This window comes from Dendrobates tinctorius, unplaced genomic scaffold (assembly GCF_039654945.1).
Source record: "Dendrobates tinctorius isolate UK_male_01 unplaced genomic scaffold, ASM3965494v1 ptg000043l, whole genome shotgun sequence".
In the NCBI taxonomy this organism is placed as follows: Eukaryota; Metazoa; Chordata; class Amphibia; order Anura; family Dendrobatidae; genus Dendrobates; species Dendrobates tinctorius.
The window spans coordinates 2,170,046-2,185,592 of NW_027361711.1; the positions used below are offsets into that span (position 1 = coordinate 2,170,046).

Consider the following 15,547-nt stretch of genomic DNA (forward strand, 5'->3'; position numbering starts at 1 on the left):
AGTCCCTTAGGGAACTTGAAGCTGCGATCATTTGATTGCTTGTACTATAATAAGCATTGCATCAGCACTGTTATGTATAGCAGAAATCACAATCTCTTATGAATACCAGCCACAGGTTGGTGTTCACAGGAGAATCGTAATGACAAGCACGGAGGTCCTCGGCAGACCCTCGGCTGTCATGGCAACCTATCGGCACCCTGCAATCATGTCACGAGTGTGGGTGGAACAATGCAATCCCTGCTGGCGTGTGTTAAATGCTGCTGTCAGAGATTGACATTGACATTTAACAGGTTAACAGCCATGGGTGGAGCTCCTCTCTACTCAGGGCTGTTAGAGGCACATGAAGGCTGATTAAAAGAGCCATTATTGGCCAGGAAAGATGCAGGCTCAGCGTTTTAGCCCTCATTAACCCCTTTACTCCCAAGCGTGGTTTGCATGTTAATGCCTGGGCCAATTTTTACAATTCTGACCACTGTCCCTTTATGAGGTAATAACTCTGGAACGCTTCCATGGATCCTGGTGATTCTGACACTGTTTTCTCGTGACATATTGTACTTCATGTTAGTGGTGAAATTTCATTCCTATAACTTGCGTTTATTTGTGAAAAAACGGAAATTTGGCGAAAATTTTGAAAATTTCTCAATTTTCCAACGTTGAATTTTTATGCTCTTAAATCACAGAGATATGGCACACAAAAAACTTAATAAGTAACATTTACCACATGTTTACTTTACATTAGCACAATTTGTGAACCAAAATTTTTTTGTTAGGAAGTTATAAGGGTTAAAATTAGACCAGCGATTTCTCATTTTTACAACACCATTTTATTTTTAGGGACCACATCACATTTGAAGTCACTTTGAGGGGTCTATATGATAGAAAATACCCAAAAGTGACACCATTCTAAAAAATGCACCCCTCAAGGTGCTCAAAACCAGATTCAAGAAGTTTATTAACCCTTCAGGTGCTTCACAGGAATTTTTTGAATGTTTAAAAAAAAAAATGAACGTTTAACTTTTTTCACAAAAAAAAATTACTTCAGGTTCAATTTTTTTATTTTACCAAGAGTAACAGGAGAAATTGGACTGGAAAAGTTATTGTGCAATTTGTCCTGAGTATGCCGATACCTGATATGTGGGGGTAACCACTGTTTGGGCGCATGGCAGAGCTCGGAAAGGAAGGAGCGCCGTTTGACTTTTTCAATGCAAAATTGGCTGGAATTCAGATCGGATGCCATGTCAAGTTTGGAGAGCTCCTGATGTGCCTAAAGAGTGGAAACCCCCCACAAGTGACCCCATTTTGGAAACTAAACCCCCCAAGGAACTTATCTAGATATGTGGTGAGCACTTTGAACCCCCAAGGGCTTCACAGAAGTTTATAACGTACAGCCGTACAATTAAAAAATCATATTTTTTCCACAAAAATGATCTTTTCACTCCCAATTTTTATTTTCCCAAGAGTAACAGGACCCCAAAAGTTATTGTGCAATTTGTCCTGAGTACGCTGATACCCCATATGTGGGGGTAAACCACTATTTGGGCGCATGACAGAGCTCGGAAGGGAAGCAGCGCCATTTGACTTTTTTGGCTGGAATTGAGATCGGACGCCATGGCGCGTTTGGAGAGCACCTGATGTACCAAAACAGTGGAAACCCCCCAATTCTAACTCCAACCCTAACCCCAACATACCCGTAACCCTAACCCTAGTCCTAGCCCTAACCCTAATGGGAAAATGGAAATTAATACTTTTTTTATTTTATTATTTTTCCCTAAATAAGGGAGTGATAACGGGGGGTTTGATTTACTATTTATAGCGGGTTTTTATTTTTGGCAGCTGTCGCACGCTAAAAGACGCTTTTTATTGTAAAAATAGTTTATGCATAACCACATTTTGAGAGCTATAATTTTTCCATATTTTGACCCACCGAGTCATGTGAGGTCTTATTTTTTGCGGGACGAGTTGATGTTTTTATTGGTACCATTTTCGGGCATGTGACTTTTTTGATCGCTTTTTATTCAGATTTTTGGGACGCAGAATGAACAAAAATCAGCGTTTCATGAATTTCTTTTGGGGGGTGCGTTTACACCATTCCGCGTGTGGTAAAATTGATAAAGCATCTTATTCTTCGGGTCAGTACGGTTACAGCGATACCTCATTTATGTTGTTTTTTATGTTTGGCGCTTTTATGCAATGAAAACAATTTTAAATAAAAAATAATTATTTTTGCATCACTTTATTCTGCGAGCTATAACTTTTTTATTTTTTCCCTGATGAAGCTGTGTGGCAGCTCGTTTTTTGCGGGACAAGATGACGTTTTCAGAGGTGCCATGGTTATTTATATCCGTCTAATTGATCCCGCGTTATTGCACTTTTTGTTCGGCAGTATGATGATAAAGCATTATTTTTTGCTTCGTTTTTTATTTTTATTCTTTAAGGGGTTCGCTAAAGGGGTTAACTAGTTGGACAGTTTTGTAGGGCGGGTCGTTACGGACGCGGCGATACCAAATCTGTGTACTTTTGTTGTTTTTTTTATTTTCAAAAAATTAATTTATTAGGGAATCTTTTTTTTTTAATTTATTTAGCCATTTTTTATAAATTATTTTTACACTTTTTTTTTTAACTTTATTACATTGTCCCAGGGGGGACCTCACTGTCATGTGACAGATTGCTGATCTGTCACATCACAGATCGCTGTGACAGATCAGCGATCAGTCACAGGCAGTGTTGCAGGCTTCCTCATGCCGGCGCTTTGCAGGCTTCCTCATGCCGGCGCTTTGCGGGCATGACGAAGCCGGCTCTCTGCAGGCCCCCGCCGCCATATTGGATCTGGGGACCTGCAGGGAAGGAGGCCCCCGCAGCAGCGCTGCACATCGTGCTGCTGCGGCGCTCTCAGGGAAGCACGTGTTTGATCGCAGTGTGCTGGGGGTTAATGTGTCGGGGGCAGTCCGTGACCGCCCCTGACACATAGTGCCGGGTGTCAGCTGTGATAATCAGCTGACACCCGGCCGCGATCAGCTGCGCTCCCCCTGTGAGCGCAGCTGATCGCGCTAGACGTACTATTCCGTCCTTGGGACTTAGGTCCCAGGTCGCATGGACGGAATAGTACGTCTAATGTAGGAAAGGGGTTAAAGGCAGGGATATAACATATGAACTAAATGTAAGTCCAAGGTCGTGAAAGGGTTAAGTCTAGTAAATTAAGAACATTCATCAACAAATATCCATCTGAATGGGCTGCAGAGAGGACCGACAAGGAGCCCATACATTCTAAGCTCAACCACACACAGACAGACACATTGACTGGTGGTGAGTCCGTGTGTGTCTCTTCTCTCCAGTCCTAATGGCTCCTTTAAAGTACTTGGCCTGTGGTGATGTGGCGCTCCCAGGAGTATGGTCGCCACAATGGCATTGCCTTCCTCCTAGGGAGTGTGATGTCATGCTTGGAAGCAATAAAGGATCTCTCTGGCAGTTAACCACAACACACAACACAGTTTTCCATTCCAGGTCAGCAGAGGGAGTTCTGAGAAAAACCTGGGGGAGGAGCTACTCTCTGGGGGCCAGGAAGGGGAGAGAGGGAGTTCGTGTGAGGAGGGCAACGTGTGTGGACGTGGAGGAGAAGAGCTGGGAGATTGAGCAGAGAGTTCAGGCTCATTCCCAGCTATAGCGCATGATCTGGAGCCCAATCTCCAAGGCTGTACGGACACTGAAGGTCCTGCAACAGAAACTGGAGGAATAGGAAGCTGTAAATGCTCTATTCCCACATAAGACTTGGAGGCACAACAGCGATGTGTGAGCCAGAAGAGCAAGGCTACAGCTGTCTGCCATACGAGGGAGTTCTAAAGAGAATAAGCAAGTGAAACTTCAGTGTAACACAGTACTGCAAGTACCTAAAACTAAGCGCTAGGAAGGAGACTACACAACTCATATGCATAGAGAGATTCCTAAGTTGCTTCCAGGTTAGCCAGTTCCTGTGCCATCTGTAATCTGGACCCTGGACTGCATTTGCCAAGCAAAGTAAAGGTAAAGAAACTGCACCCTGTTGTGTCCTTGCCTTCTTCCTACAACCCCGTCAGCACTGCTTCATCCCTGTGCCAGGCACTGCACCCTCTTCCTCAACACCTATCTTCACTGCCCTGGGATTATTTCCCTACCTGTGGAGGGCCACAACATCATAGCTGCACCACACCATCTGTCCCAGGGGATCTGTCCGCAGCGCCGGCTTTACATCTTCATTGCCGAACACCACAGGTGGCATCACGAATCATTCACTCATAAACTTTATTCCATCACTTAATCCCTTTTTACATGGGCGCCCAGGGTCACGGACCAGGTCACCGCTGCTGTGACATTTCCCTCTGAGAGACCGGCCCGGTACCGAGTACCCCACAGCCCTGGGAGGGCGACCCAGTGACATCCCAGTAACATAACTGGTCACGTGATTGTGATGTCACCAAAGGTCCTGAAGAAGTCTTCTCATCAGAAACTTCACTGATAATGCTATTGTCAGTGTAAGTTTTGCTGTAAACGCTTGGGGCCCCTGAGGGACTAGGGGCCCTGGGCAATTGCCTAGTCTTGTCCTCCCTAACGCCAGCCCTGCATATAGGCATACATCAGACATTATTTCTAATTATTAATTCCTAATGAAGGTCTATGTATGATTGCATCTACAAATGGAAGCCAATTAATATTCTATGCTGATTTCTAACATACCAATGCGAAGTTTGAAAATTCAGGGAACGTTGTAAGGACTTGGAGCAGGTTCCCATTGCAGGTGTAGCCATCTCCTATATAGCCAGGTTTGCATGTGCACTGTACATCTACAGGATAGCAAAAATATTTATTTAGTAAAAAGGCTAAGAAAAAACAATGGCATATTAATCCTAGTATTATCAGCTTTGATTTGCTACCATGATACCTATAGTAGTATCTATTCACTAACATGTAGGTGTAACCTTTAATTACAAAGCACAAATGTCCAGGATTGCTTCCAAATTTCTGATAGATTTCAGACAGTGTCATGACTTTCTATGGCTTTTTGAGCCTCGCTTTCTTCATGTGTTCAATACTTTTTCCCTGTGTTAAGTCTCAATATTACACATATCTTAATTTATGGACATCTATGGTTTGATTTATTTGCCTGTGTGGATTAGATGGGATGCTACATACATCTGGTGAGAATTTCATGTCAATAGCACCTTTAGAAATATATTTGCTTATAAAATTGTTGACGTGATCAATACTTATTCCACCCGTAGAATATAGTTTTTGTCATAGTAAATAGAAGGTGGTAAATTCGGTACTGTTGTAAGGGGCCCAGGAATATAATATTGGTAGCATAATATACTTATTTCTGCTTAGAATTACAAACTCTACATTCACTGATATTTATAGTGAATTGTTGACTTTTACTTAAAGGGAAACTGTCAAAAGTTTTGGCCAGTACAAGATATGGCCACCGCCTTTTAGGGCTTATCTACAGCATTCTATAATGCTGTAGATTAGCTCTCGGTCCGACCTGCAAGATAAGAAAAATATGTTTTATTATACTCACCCGTGGGGGAGGGGGGGGCGGTCCGGTCCGATGGGTGTCGCAGGTCCGGGTCCGGCGCCTCCCATCTTCTTGCGATGCCGCCCTCCAGTTGCTTCATCGCTCCCCGGCATTTTGCTCCTGCGCAGGCGTACTTATCTGCCCTGTTGAGGGATGAGCAGATTCCTGCAGTGCGCATGCGCTGGGCCGCTCTGACCCTTCCCAGTGCCTGCGCACTGCAGTACTTTGCTCTGCTCTCATTAGGGCACAAAAGTACGCCTGCTAAGGAGTGTGATGCTGGGGAGGCATGAAGCAAGTAGGAGGGCGGTGTCGCATGAAGATGGGAGGTGCCGGACCCGGACCTATGACACTCAGCGCACCGGACCACCCCCCCCCCCCCACCGAGTGAGCACAATAAAACTTTTTTTTCTTATCTTTCAGGTCGGACCGGGGGCTTATCTTCAGCATTATAGAATGCTGTAGATAAGCCCTGAAAGGCAGTGGCCTCATCTTATAGCGGCCAAAACAGCTGACAGGTTCCCCTTAAAGAGTATCATGCTAAGGTACATGTTGTTGCTAATTGAATGCACAATGACATGGTATTTTGAAAAAAAACTTTACCTTTAACTCTATAACAGAAAACATCCCAGGTCTCAGACATGTTGGGCCGAATCCCGTAATCCACAATGCCTACATGTCCAGCTCCGCAGTTCGGGCTTGAGTATGCTGTTGGATAGCCCGCTTTTCCTCCAACTAACCATCCCACTGAGCACAAATGGTAATTAGCCTACATGAAATAACATACCAAGACCATGCATGAGACTATGTTAGGTTCAGTCAGCATGAATCTATGTGAATAATGATAGCTGCAGATATGGAGTGTGTACTGGAAACTTTGTACTTCCAATTCATACAAAAATACAGAATACTGCAATAAAAATGAACACAGTTGTAGACATAAGGTTTGAGACTGACACAAATTTTGTTTTTCACAAAGTTTCCTGCTTCGGTGTTTTTAAGCTTTTTAGTCAGATGTTTCTATGGTTACTGAAGTACAATTATAAGCATTTCATAATGTTTTATTGACAAATGCATCAAGTTTATGCAAAGACCCAATATTTATAGCACTGACACTTATTTTTACAACTTTCTGCAATTCCCCGTGGAATAGCGGATATCAGCTTTTGGGCCAAATCCTGACTGATGACAACTCCTTGTCTAATCAGTGCTTGGCGTTTATCATAATTTCTGTATTTTGCTTGTCCTGCCACTTTATGAGGATTGTCCACAAGTTCTCAATGCTATTGAGATCTGGGGATTTTCCTGACCAAAAATCTAGGAGCAATTTTGTGATAACCAATGATGGGGCACCAAGTCACAAGGCAAAAGTGACAACTAAGTGACTTGGTGAACAAAATATTGACATTTTTGTCCAGGAAACTCTCCATATCTCAATCCCTTTGACAACATTTGGTCAATCCTCAAAAAGCAGGTGGAGAAACAAAAACATAGAAACTGTAGTCAGCTCCAAGCACTGTGATTACACAAGAATCGGTTGTCATCCGCCAGGATTTGGCCCAGAAGTTGATATCCGGCTGTCAGGTACAATTGCAAAAGTCTTTAAAATTAATGGACAACACTGTTAATATTGAGTCTTTGAAAAAACTTGATGTATTTGTCATTAAAAGTGTAAAAACGTATGAAACGCTTATAATTGTAGTTCATTAACCATAGAAACATCTGAAGAAAAGATCTAAAACCACTGATGCAGCAAACTATTTGAAAAACAAAATTTGCGTCAGCGTCAATACTTTTCATCACGACTGTACACATTAAGTTTGGAATAGGAGACCATGGTACATGATAATTCACTCCTAGCATTCTACCTTTTGAGCATAAGACAGCTGGTTATATGTAGCCATGGTGGCGTCTTCATCTTTGCATGCTTGGATGGCTTCACTGAAATTGTATTTATATTGGCCTTTTGAAGAACTTAAGTGAAACACTCCCACTGTGGCATCTGTGGAGAAAAATAATTACTGTAATGAGGAAAATGTGAGTTGTGACATACAGTAAATATCAGTTGGATTACTTGGACTCGAACTAAGAAAACTGGGGAAAAAATGATTACCGTAAATAGTTTTTACAGTAATACTAATAAGAGTTGTCCATGATATTTTTTTCCCAGAAGTAGCGCCAGCTGACGAAATAGTACGTCAGCTGGCAGTATCACCCGCTTTGAGGTGGGCTCCGGCGGTGAGCTTTGAGGTGGGCTCCGGCGGTGAGCCCACCTCAAAGCCGCGACATGTCAGCTGTTTTAAACAGCTGACATGTGCTCGCAATAGGCGCAAGCAGAATCGCGATCCACCCACGCCTATTAACTAGGTAAATCCCGCTGTCAAACGCTGACAGCAGGCATTTAACTAGAGCTTCCGGCGCGCGGCCAGGAATACGCACACCAACAACCCCGTCACGTGATCAGGGGTCATTGGTGTGTTGCCATACAACCTGAGGTCTCCTCGAGACCTCTATGGTTGTTGATGGCAGATTGCTATGAGCGCCACCCTGTGGTCGACGTTCATAGCAATGCTGTAATTCAACTACATAGAGGTGATCTATGCATCACCTCTATGTAGCAGAAGCAATTGCACTATGGTAGCTTCTAGCCTCCTATGGAGGCTATTGAAACGTGCCAAAAGTTTAAAAAAAAAAAAGTGTTTAAAAATTAGAAAATAAAAAAAACATTAAGGTTAAATCACCCCCCTTTCGCCCCAATCAAAATAAAACAATAAAAAAATCAAACCTACACATATTTGGTATGGCTGCGTTCGGAATCGCCCAATCTATCAATTTAAAAAAAGGTTTAACGTGATCGCTAAACGGCGTATCGAGAAGAAAAGATCAAAATGCCAGAATTACGTTTTTTTTGGTCGCCGCGACATTGCATTAAAATGCAATAACGGGCAATCAAAAGAATGTATCTGCACAAAAGTGGTATTATTAAAATGTCAGCTCGGCACGCAAAAAATAAGCCCTCACCCAACCCGAGATCACGAAAAATGGAGACGCTATGGGTCTCAGAAAATGGCATTTTTTTTTTTTTTTTTTATAGCAAACTTTGGAATTTTTTTCACCACTTAGATAAAAATGAACCAAGACATGTTTGGAGTCTATTAACTCGAAATGACCTGGAGAATAATAATGGCAGGTCAGTTTTAGCATTTAGTGAACCTAGCAAAAAAGCCAAACAAAAAACAAGTGTAGGATTGCACTTTTTTTTGCAATTTCACCGCACTTGGAATTTCTTTTCCCGTTTTTGTGTACACTACATGTTAAAACTAATGGTGTTGTTCAAAAGTACAACTTGTCCCGCAAAAAATAAGCCCTCACATGGCCATATTGACGGAAAAATAAAAAAGTTATGGCTCTGGAAAGAAGGGGAGCGAAAAACGAATAAAGTTCCGGTCATGAAGGGGTTAGTAAGCTGCACCTGGTATTGCAGCACAGTGCTATTCTGCCCTCAGCTCATGGACAGATGTGGTTCTTTTTACAGACAACTCCTGTAAATTCTAATTTTGGAGTCATTTACATTATCAGCAGCACACAATCTTATCTGTCCAGGCTATTATTTTCCTAGATTTCAAATTGCCCACAGTGTGTTGCAGACTTTAGGGTCCCGTTTCACTTAGTGACGCACCAGCGATCACGACAACGATGCGACCTGGTAGGGATTGCTGGTGTGTCGCTAAATGATCGCTAGTAAGCTGCCAAACAGGCAGATCTCTTTAGCGACGCAGCAGCCATCCAGCGACCAAACACAGCGATGCGTGCTGGCCAGCAGGAGGCAGACGATAAAAAAATGGCCCAGGACACTCCTGCCCGATCAGCGATATCCAGCAGGGGGGCCGGTCGCTGCTGCGTGTCACATGTAGCGAGATCGCAGGCGAGTCGCTGTTGCGTCACAAAATCGGTGACGCATTAGCGATCTCGCTAGCGATCTCACTATGTGAGACGGGGCCTTTAGACCCCGATACACATTTTATAGCTGTTAGCCAAATGATCGTTTGTTGGCTTATCTCCCAAAGAACAGAAGAACCGGCCTTTGGAAATTCATTATTCTAGATCCTTCTTTTCCTCGCCATCATCTCTCTGGAGGCTTTCATACAAATTATACTCTTGGTCGATATCGATGGGTTCGGACAACTTTACGCTACGGTGAGTGGGGTCCGTTATGTGCCAATTAGGTGTAGGAGCACAAATTATTTTTGGTATCACAAAACTGACAAAATATTGTCAATATGAGCTATTCTCAATCATGAAAGAGAAATTCAAGATAAAAGGGGCAATTATTATAATATCCTATCATAGGTGACCACTGTCCCTTCATGTTATAACAAGGGCTTACCTACAAAGTGTAAATCAGTACATATTGCATCTGTGTGACACTGCCCGTGATCCTGCAGGCAACGGTCAATGGGCAAACTTTTCAATTCACAGGCTACGCCATCACCTATATATTGGTCTTTACACTCGCATTTCCGTTTATCCTAGGAAAAAAAACAAGATTAATAGTGATCTAGCTGTATGGAATTATACTGAACAATTCTGAAGAAAATAAACAATTTACTACATGATAGAACCTTACTGTAAGCGCATAACCTCCCAGTCCAACATCAATTTATGGTTTCAAAGTTTAGGTCATAAAACCATCTGCAGATTTGCCTGGATTTACTATGGAGTTCCCCCGGCCTCTGTTACATTGAAAGGGGTGAAATTTGGTGCTAAAATCCCCAATACAAATTATTGAGCTTCAGGTTTAAAAATCCACACAGGATAATTCTGCATCATGTAGATGAGATTTGTTACTGTGTTCTACTGTGGTTTATTCATGTGCAAATCTGCATGGAAATCTGGGACATTTCTATCCCCTGTGGACGTACCCTTAGAGAGCCGAGCAGATATTGACATCATGTTTTCTTACATTAAGCTACAAGATTAGACTTACTGGACCAGTCATGGTACAGATAGCGTGTTCACTGCAACCACCATTCAGGCCATCAACACAAGGGTTTATGGCTGTACAGACTTTTCCATCTCCACTGTATCCCTTTGAGCAGCTGCAGCTGACTTTAACACCGTTTTGTGAACACTTAGCATTCTTGTCACATCCACCGTTATTTGCCTGGCAAAGATTCACCACTAGTGGAAAAGTAAAAAGCTCCTATTATTGAAAAGTAGCAACATATAAAAAGTCAAGAGAACCATTTTTTTTTCATAATGGTTTTGTTCTAGTGAAATCAAAAGTCATCATGGATACAGTCTTCTAATATTCAGACAGCAGAGATAGAGTATCATCTCTCAGTATCAGCTGGCCTACAACCCTGGTCGCTAGTTAAAGGGATTTGAACTGAACTGTCCCCCACCAAGTTCTAGGGTTACTCAAGGATACTCCCAGACTCGACAAGTACTCATACATTTTAAGCAATAATCGTTATGTTCTTTTTCTTCTACTACTGTTAGTAATATTTGATTAAGCTACATTTACTACTGATCTTTCTTGCTATGCACATATATGTCTTGCATATTGTTTATATGATTATTGTGTCTTACTGACCTTTTCTCAGAAACTGTTATTTTATGCAACATATAACTTATAACTGTTACCAGCATGTTTACTTGTCTTTTCCCTATCTTTATAGGGTTTGTTCTTTTTAACTGTCCCTTCCCTCCCTTTTTCCTTTCCTTGCCTAGTTTTATATTTTCTTTGTCTTTCCCCTTTCTCCCTTTTACCTATTTCCTTTCTGCCTTCCCTTTACCTCCATTTCAAAAATTTAAAATTTAATAAATACAGTTGAAATACTAGTTATAGGGAATCTAACAGCAGAATTTCACACACAAAACAATTTATATGTGCATGTAGCTCTTTCAAAGACAGGTCCAGCAATACCTTTACATGGTTAGTCCGTTCCTCCATTACTGAGAAATCAGAGCTATGCAAATGAGGCTGAGGAGCTATTTGCAATTTTGAAGTTTCTGTCAATCCATCTCTACTCCTAGCCCAGAGCCGGTTACTCATGCTTGACTGATGGCACCTTAAAGTCACACAACATAAAAGTTGTCAGTCAAGCAGGAGGAGGCAGGGCTGGACAGGGAATAGAGTGACAGAAGCTTCAGATCTACAGGCTCTTTTGTATATCAATTCAAACACTGATTTCTCATTAATGAAGGAACAAACTCACCATGTAAAAGAATTGGTGGACTTGTCTTTCAAAGTGCTACATGTGCACATACACAGTTTGGGGTGTGAAATCCTCCTGACAGATTCTCTTTAACAAATTATGTACCTAGAATTTGCATTTAGGCATTATGGTCTTAACATATACTAGATGGAGGCCCGATGCTGTCGCATCGAGAGGGCGGTATTGTCACGATGGGAGCAGGCTTTACAGCATTGAGAATCTCTCCCACCCCATGTGCTCACCCACCTATTCACTCTCTCTTTCCCCATGGGCTGACTTCTCCCATCTGTGCTCTCTTCTTTGACCTGTCTACCCCATGTGCTATCCCCCTTGTCTGATGTCGCTCTCCTTCCTGTGCTGTGTCTTCCCCTCATGTGCTGTCCCGTTTGAGCAGACTCCCCCCTGTGCTCTGTCTCTCTCACCCCTGTGTCTGTGTACAGAACATACCACAGCTCCTGAGCAGGGGAGGAAGCAAAAGACAATATTGACATTACAGCAGGAGATTGCAGAAGATACATTTTGTGAGGTAAAATATTGTTTAAAAACAGTCAGTGTAATATTTTACCTCACAAAATGAATCCTCTGTGATCCCCTGTTGTACTGTCGGTATTGTCTTTTGCTTTCTCCCCTGCCCAGAAGATGTGGTACGATCAGACCAGGTCACTGTTCTGTCCGTACACGGTCAGACACAGACAACTTTTAAAATTAACTTTTTTTCGTGGGAAAACCCCTTTAATGTGACCGGCATCCTCTGCCTGTAGACATGTCGCGCATCTGCTGCCGGGATCAGCCGAATGATTCACTGCGTCTGCGCGGAATTCGCACAGGCGCAGTGTAACGGTGTTCCGCTGGTGGTACCGCGCAAGCGGCTCTGTGTGTAAGAGTGTGTGTGTGAAAGTGTGTGTGTGAGAGTGTGTGAGGTGTGTACGGTGTATAGAGTGTGTGTGTGGTGCCACTGGTGGTACCGCGCAATAGGTTGGTACCAGCAGCAGTTTCCAAATTGAGACACCCATGACTTGGTGAACTTCCTCCGCTTGGAATTCTGGGATACGGTCACATCTGGACAGAACAGGAAATGAAAACATTACAAGGCAATTATATAATATATATAAATAGATCATTATAATGTGAGCTGTTACCTGTACACGTTCTTCCATCTCCTTCATAAAATATTTTGCATTCACAAGCGTTCTCTTTCTTGCACACAGCATTGCTAGAGCATGGAGGAGTGCAAACTGGTGGTTGGGCTGTGATAATAAAAGATTGTATTAAATAAAGGTTACAGGTCTAAGATGTCATTATGAACTCTATTTTAAAAGGATTCTTGCAATGTTGTGCCATACCAAGCAAAACAGAAAGGGAAGTGGCAAGATCTATACATAAGTGAGTGTATTCCAGGGGATATATGACCTATTATTTCTAGCAGATTTGTTTTAGAAACCTAGAGTAATTTTAAAACATGTTGGTGCTTTGTTTGACGTAACGTTGCAGTTTTTATGCTAGTAATAGCCTTTGTTTAATACATTTAAAAGAAACCCAGAACATTATTTCTCTTCTGAAGACACATCTTATAATTACATTAAAACAATTAAATACTTGGGCATATAAACTATTAATTTTTACATTAGTTGAAATGCAGTTCTTAGAAGTTATCCAATTACTGTTGAAATATGGCTCAGTGGTTAGCACTGCAGCTTTGCAGCGCTGGGGTCAAATCCCACCAAGGACAAAATCTGCAAGGAGTTCTCCCTGTGTTTCTGTGGGTTTCCTCTGGGTACTCTTGTTTCCTGCCACATTCTAGTGGCAAGTTTATCTGTGAGAATGCTCTAATGTATCAAGGTAGCCCTAGGTGTGTCAATCTTGCCAGTAATGAAGGGGTACGTTTTACATATACAGTATGTAGTGTACAAATGTGTAGTATCCGCACCCACACTTGATCTTTGCTACATATTGTTTGTTGGCCCCCTTTTAATTTCTAGGTATCACACATTCAGTTGTGATCTTATTCTTGTGTGTTTGGTTACAGTTTAAGAAAGCCTAGTCATATATGTAAAGCTAATAAAACTAGTGCAAAAATGTAAAAAAAATAGGGAACCTAATTTTGTTTCACAGCGTTTTCCAGTCCATCCATTATTGCAGGTACATTGTCCAGTTCCACTGATGCCTTCATCACATTGACCATTGTCTGTGCAGTCACAGGCTAAAAGACAAAAATAAAATAGATGTAACCCGTTTCCTGAAAACAATATTAAAATAAGAGACATTTGGAATTGTTGTTTTAATACGAGTTATAAACTGCAGTGCAATAGACCAAAATAAAATAAATATATAACAAAGATCCAAAATCCCACAGCCACACTAAAGGTGCCAACAAACGGCCGAATAAATTGTGCGATGATTGCATCACACTACATGGGCTGGCCCAACACCTCTCCTGACCAGAGTATTATTATTATTATTATTATACATTTATATAGCGCCATTTATTCCATGGTGCTTTACAGGGAAAAGAGGAAATATAGACAAGTACAATAAACATGTGCTAGACAAGGGACACACGAGTACAGAAGGAGAGAGGACCCTGCCCGCGAGGGCTCACTGTCTACAGGGATGGGTGAGGATAAACTAGGAGAGGATAGAGCTGGTTGTGCGGTGGTTCAGTAGACCAAGGATAATTGCAGGCTGTAGGCTTGTCGGAACAGGGGGGTCTTCAGTTTCTTCTTGAAAGTTTCCGTTGTCGGTGAGAGTCTGATGTGTTGCGGCAGAGAGTTCCAGAGTATGGGGGAAGCACGGGAGAAGTCTTGTATGCGGTTGTGAGAAGAAGAGATGAGGGGGAGTAGAGAAGGAGATCTTGAGAGGATCGAAGGTTGCATGCGGGTAGGTACCGGGAGACCATGTTACAGATGTATGGAGGAGACAGGTTGTGGATGGCTTTGTATGTCATGGTTAGGGTTTTGAACTGGAGCCTCTGGATAATAGGAAGCCAGTGAAGGTCCTCGCATAGGGGGGAGGCTGGGGAATAGCGGGGAGACAGGTAAATTAGTCGGGCAGCAGAGTGTAGGATAGACTGGAGTGGCACCAGCGTGCTGGAGGGGAGGCCAGAGAGTAGGAGGTTGCAGTAGTCGAGACGGGAGATGAAAAGGGCGTGCATTAGTGTTTTTGTGGTTTCATAGTTGAGGAATGCGCGGATCTGGGAAATATTTTTGAGTTTGAGGCGGCAGGAGGAGGCAAGGGCTTGGATATGTGGTTTGAAAGAGAGGGAAGAGTCCAGGATCACCCCAACGCACCAAGCGTACGGGACTGGGGAAAGAGAGCAGCCATTGACATTGATGGATAGGTCTGGTGGAGGGGTAGAGTGAGATGGGGGAAAGATGATGAATTCTGTTCAGGAGCAACGACAGCCAGTACGAGGATTGCGATGCAATCCTTGCATGAGTTATACGGCCTTCCATCTGCACTGTTAGAGGTAGGTCTGGTAAGCACCAGGCTAGAGCTTACGGCTAGTAAGCAATGGAGACTAGGATTTAAAGGCATTGGCAACTTATTGTACCACATGTATTGTGATTTGTACTTACATGTACTAATATTCAGTATATGACAGGTTCTTCTCCTGGAGTTGTTAATGTAGTCTTTCTCACAGACTGCACTGTTTTCCTGTTCTCAAAATGGCTTCTGGTGGTGGAACAAGTGACCAGATCCATCCATCAGCCTCCTCTCATTGAAAAACAGCTCTCTTAAGTGTATCGTTTTTAAATTGGAGTAGACTCTTGGACAAGTTTGGTCA

General features: G+C 42.6%; 1 protein-coding gene across 1 annotated transcript in view; it reads right to left on the reverse strand.

Annotated features, from left to right (window-relative positions):
• STAB2 (stabilin 2) overlaps positions 1–15,547 on the reverse strand; it is a 335,756-nt gene that overhangs the window by 34,341 nt on the left and 285,868 nt on the right. Inside the window, exons 57-63 of the mRNA XM_073575159.1 lie at positions 13,859–13,963; positions 12,903–13,010; positions 10,530–10,723; positions 9,930–10,071; positions 7,411–7,544; positions 6,146–6,311; positions 4,708–4,814 (exon numbers count right to left, since the gene is read on the reverse strand). Coding sequence (XP_073431260.1) covers positions 4,708–4,814; positions 6,146–6,311; positions 7,411–7,544; positions 9,930–10,071; positions 10,530–10,723; positions 12,903–13,010; positions 13,859–13,963 — 956 coding nt within the window. The remainder of the gene's footprint in view (positions 1–4,707; positions 4,815–6,145; positions 6,312–7,410; positions 7,545–9,929; positions 10,072–10,529; positions 10,724–12,902; positions 13,011–13,858; positions 13,964–15,547) is intronic.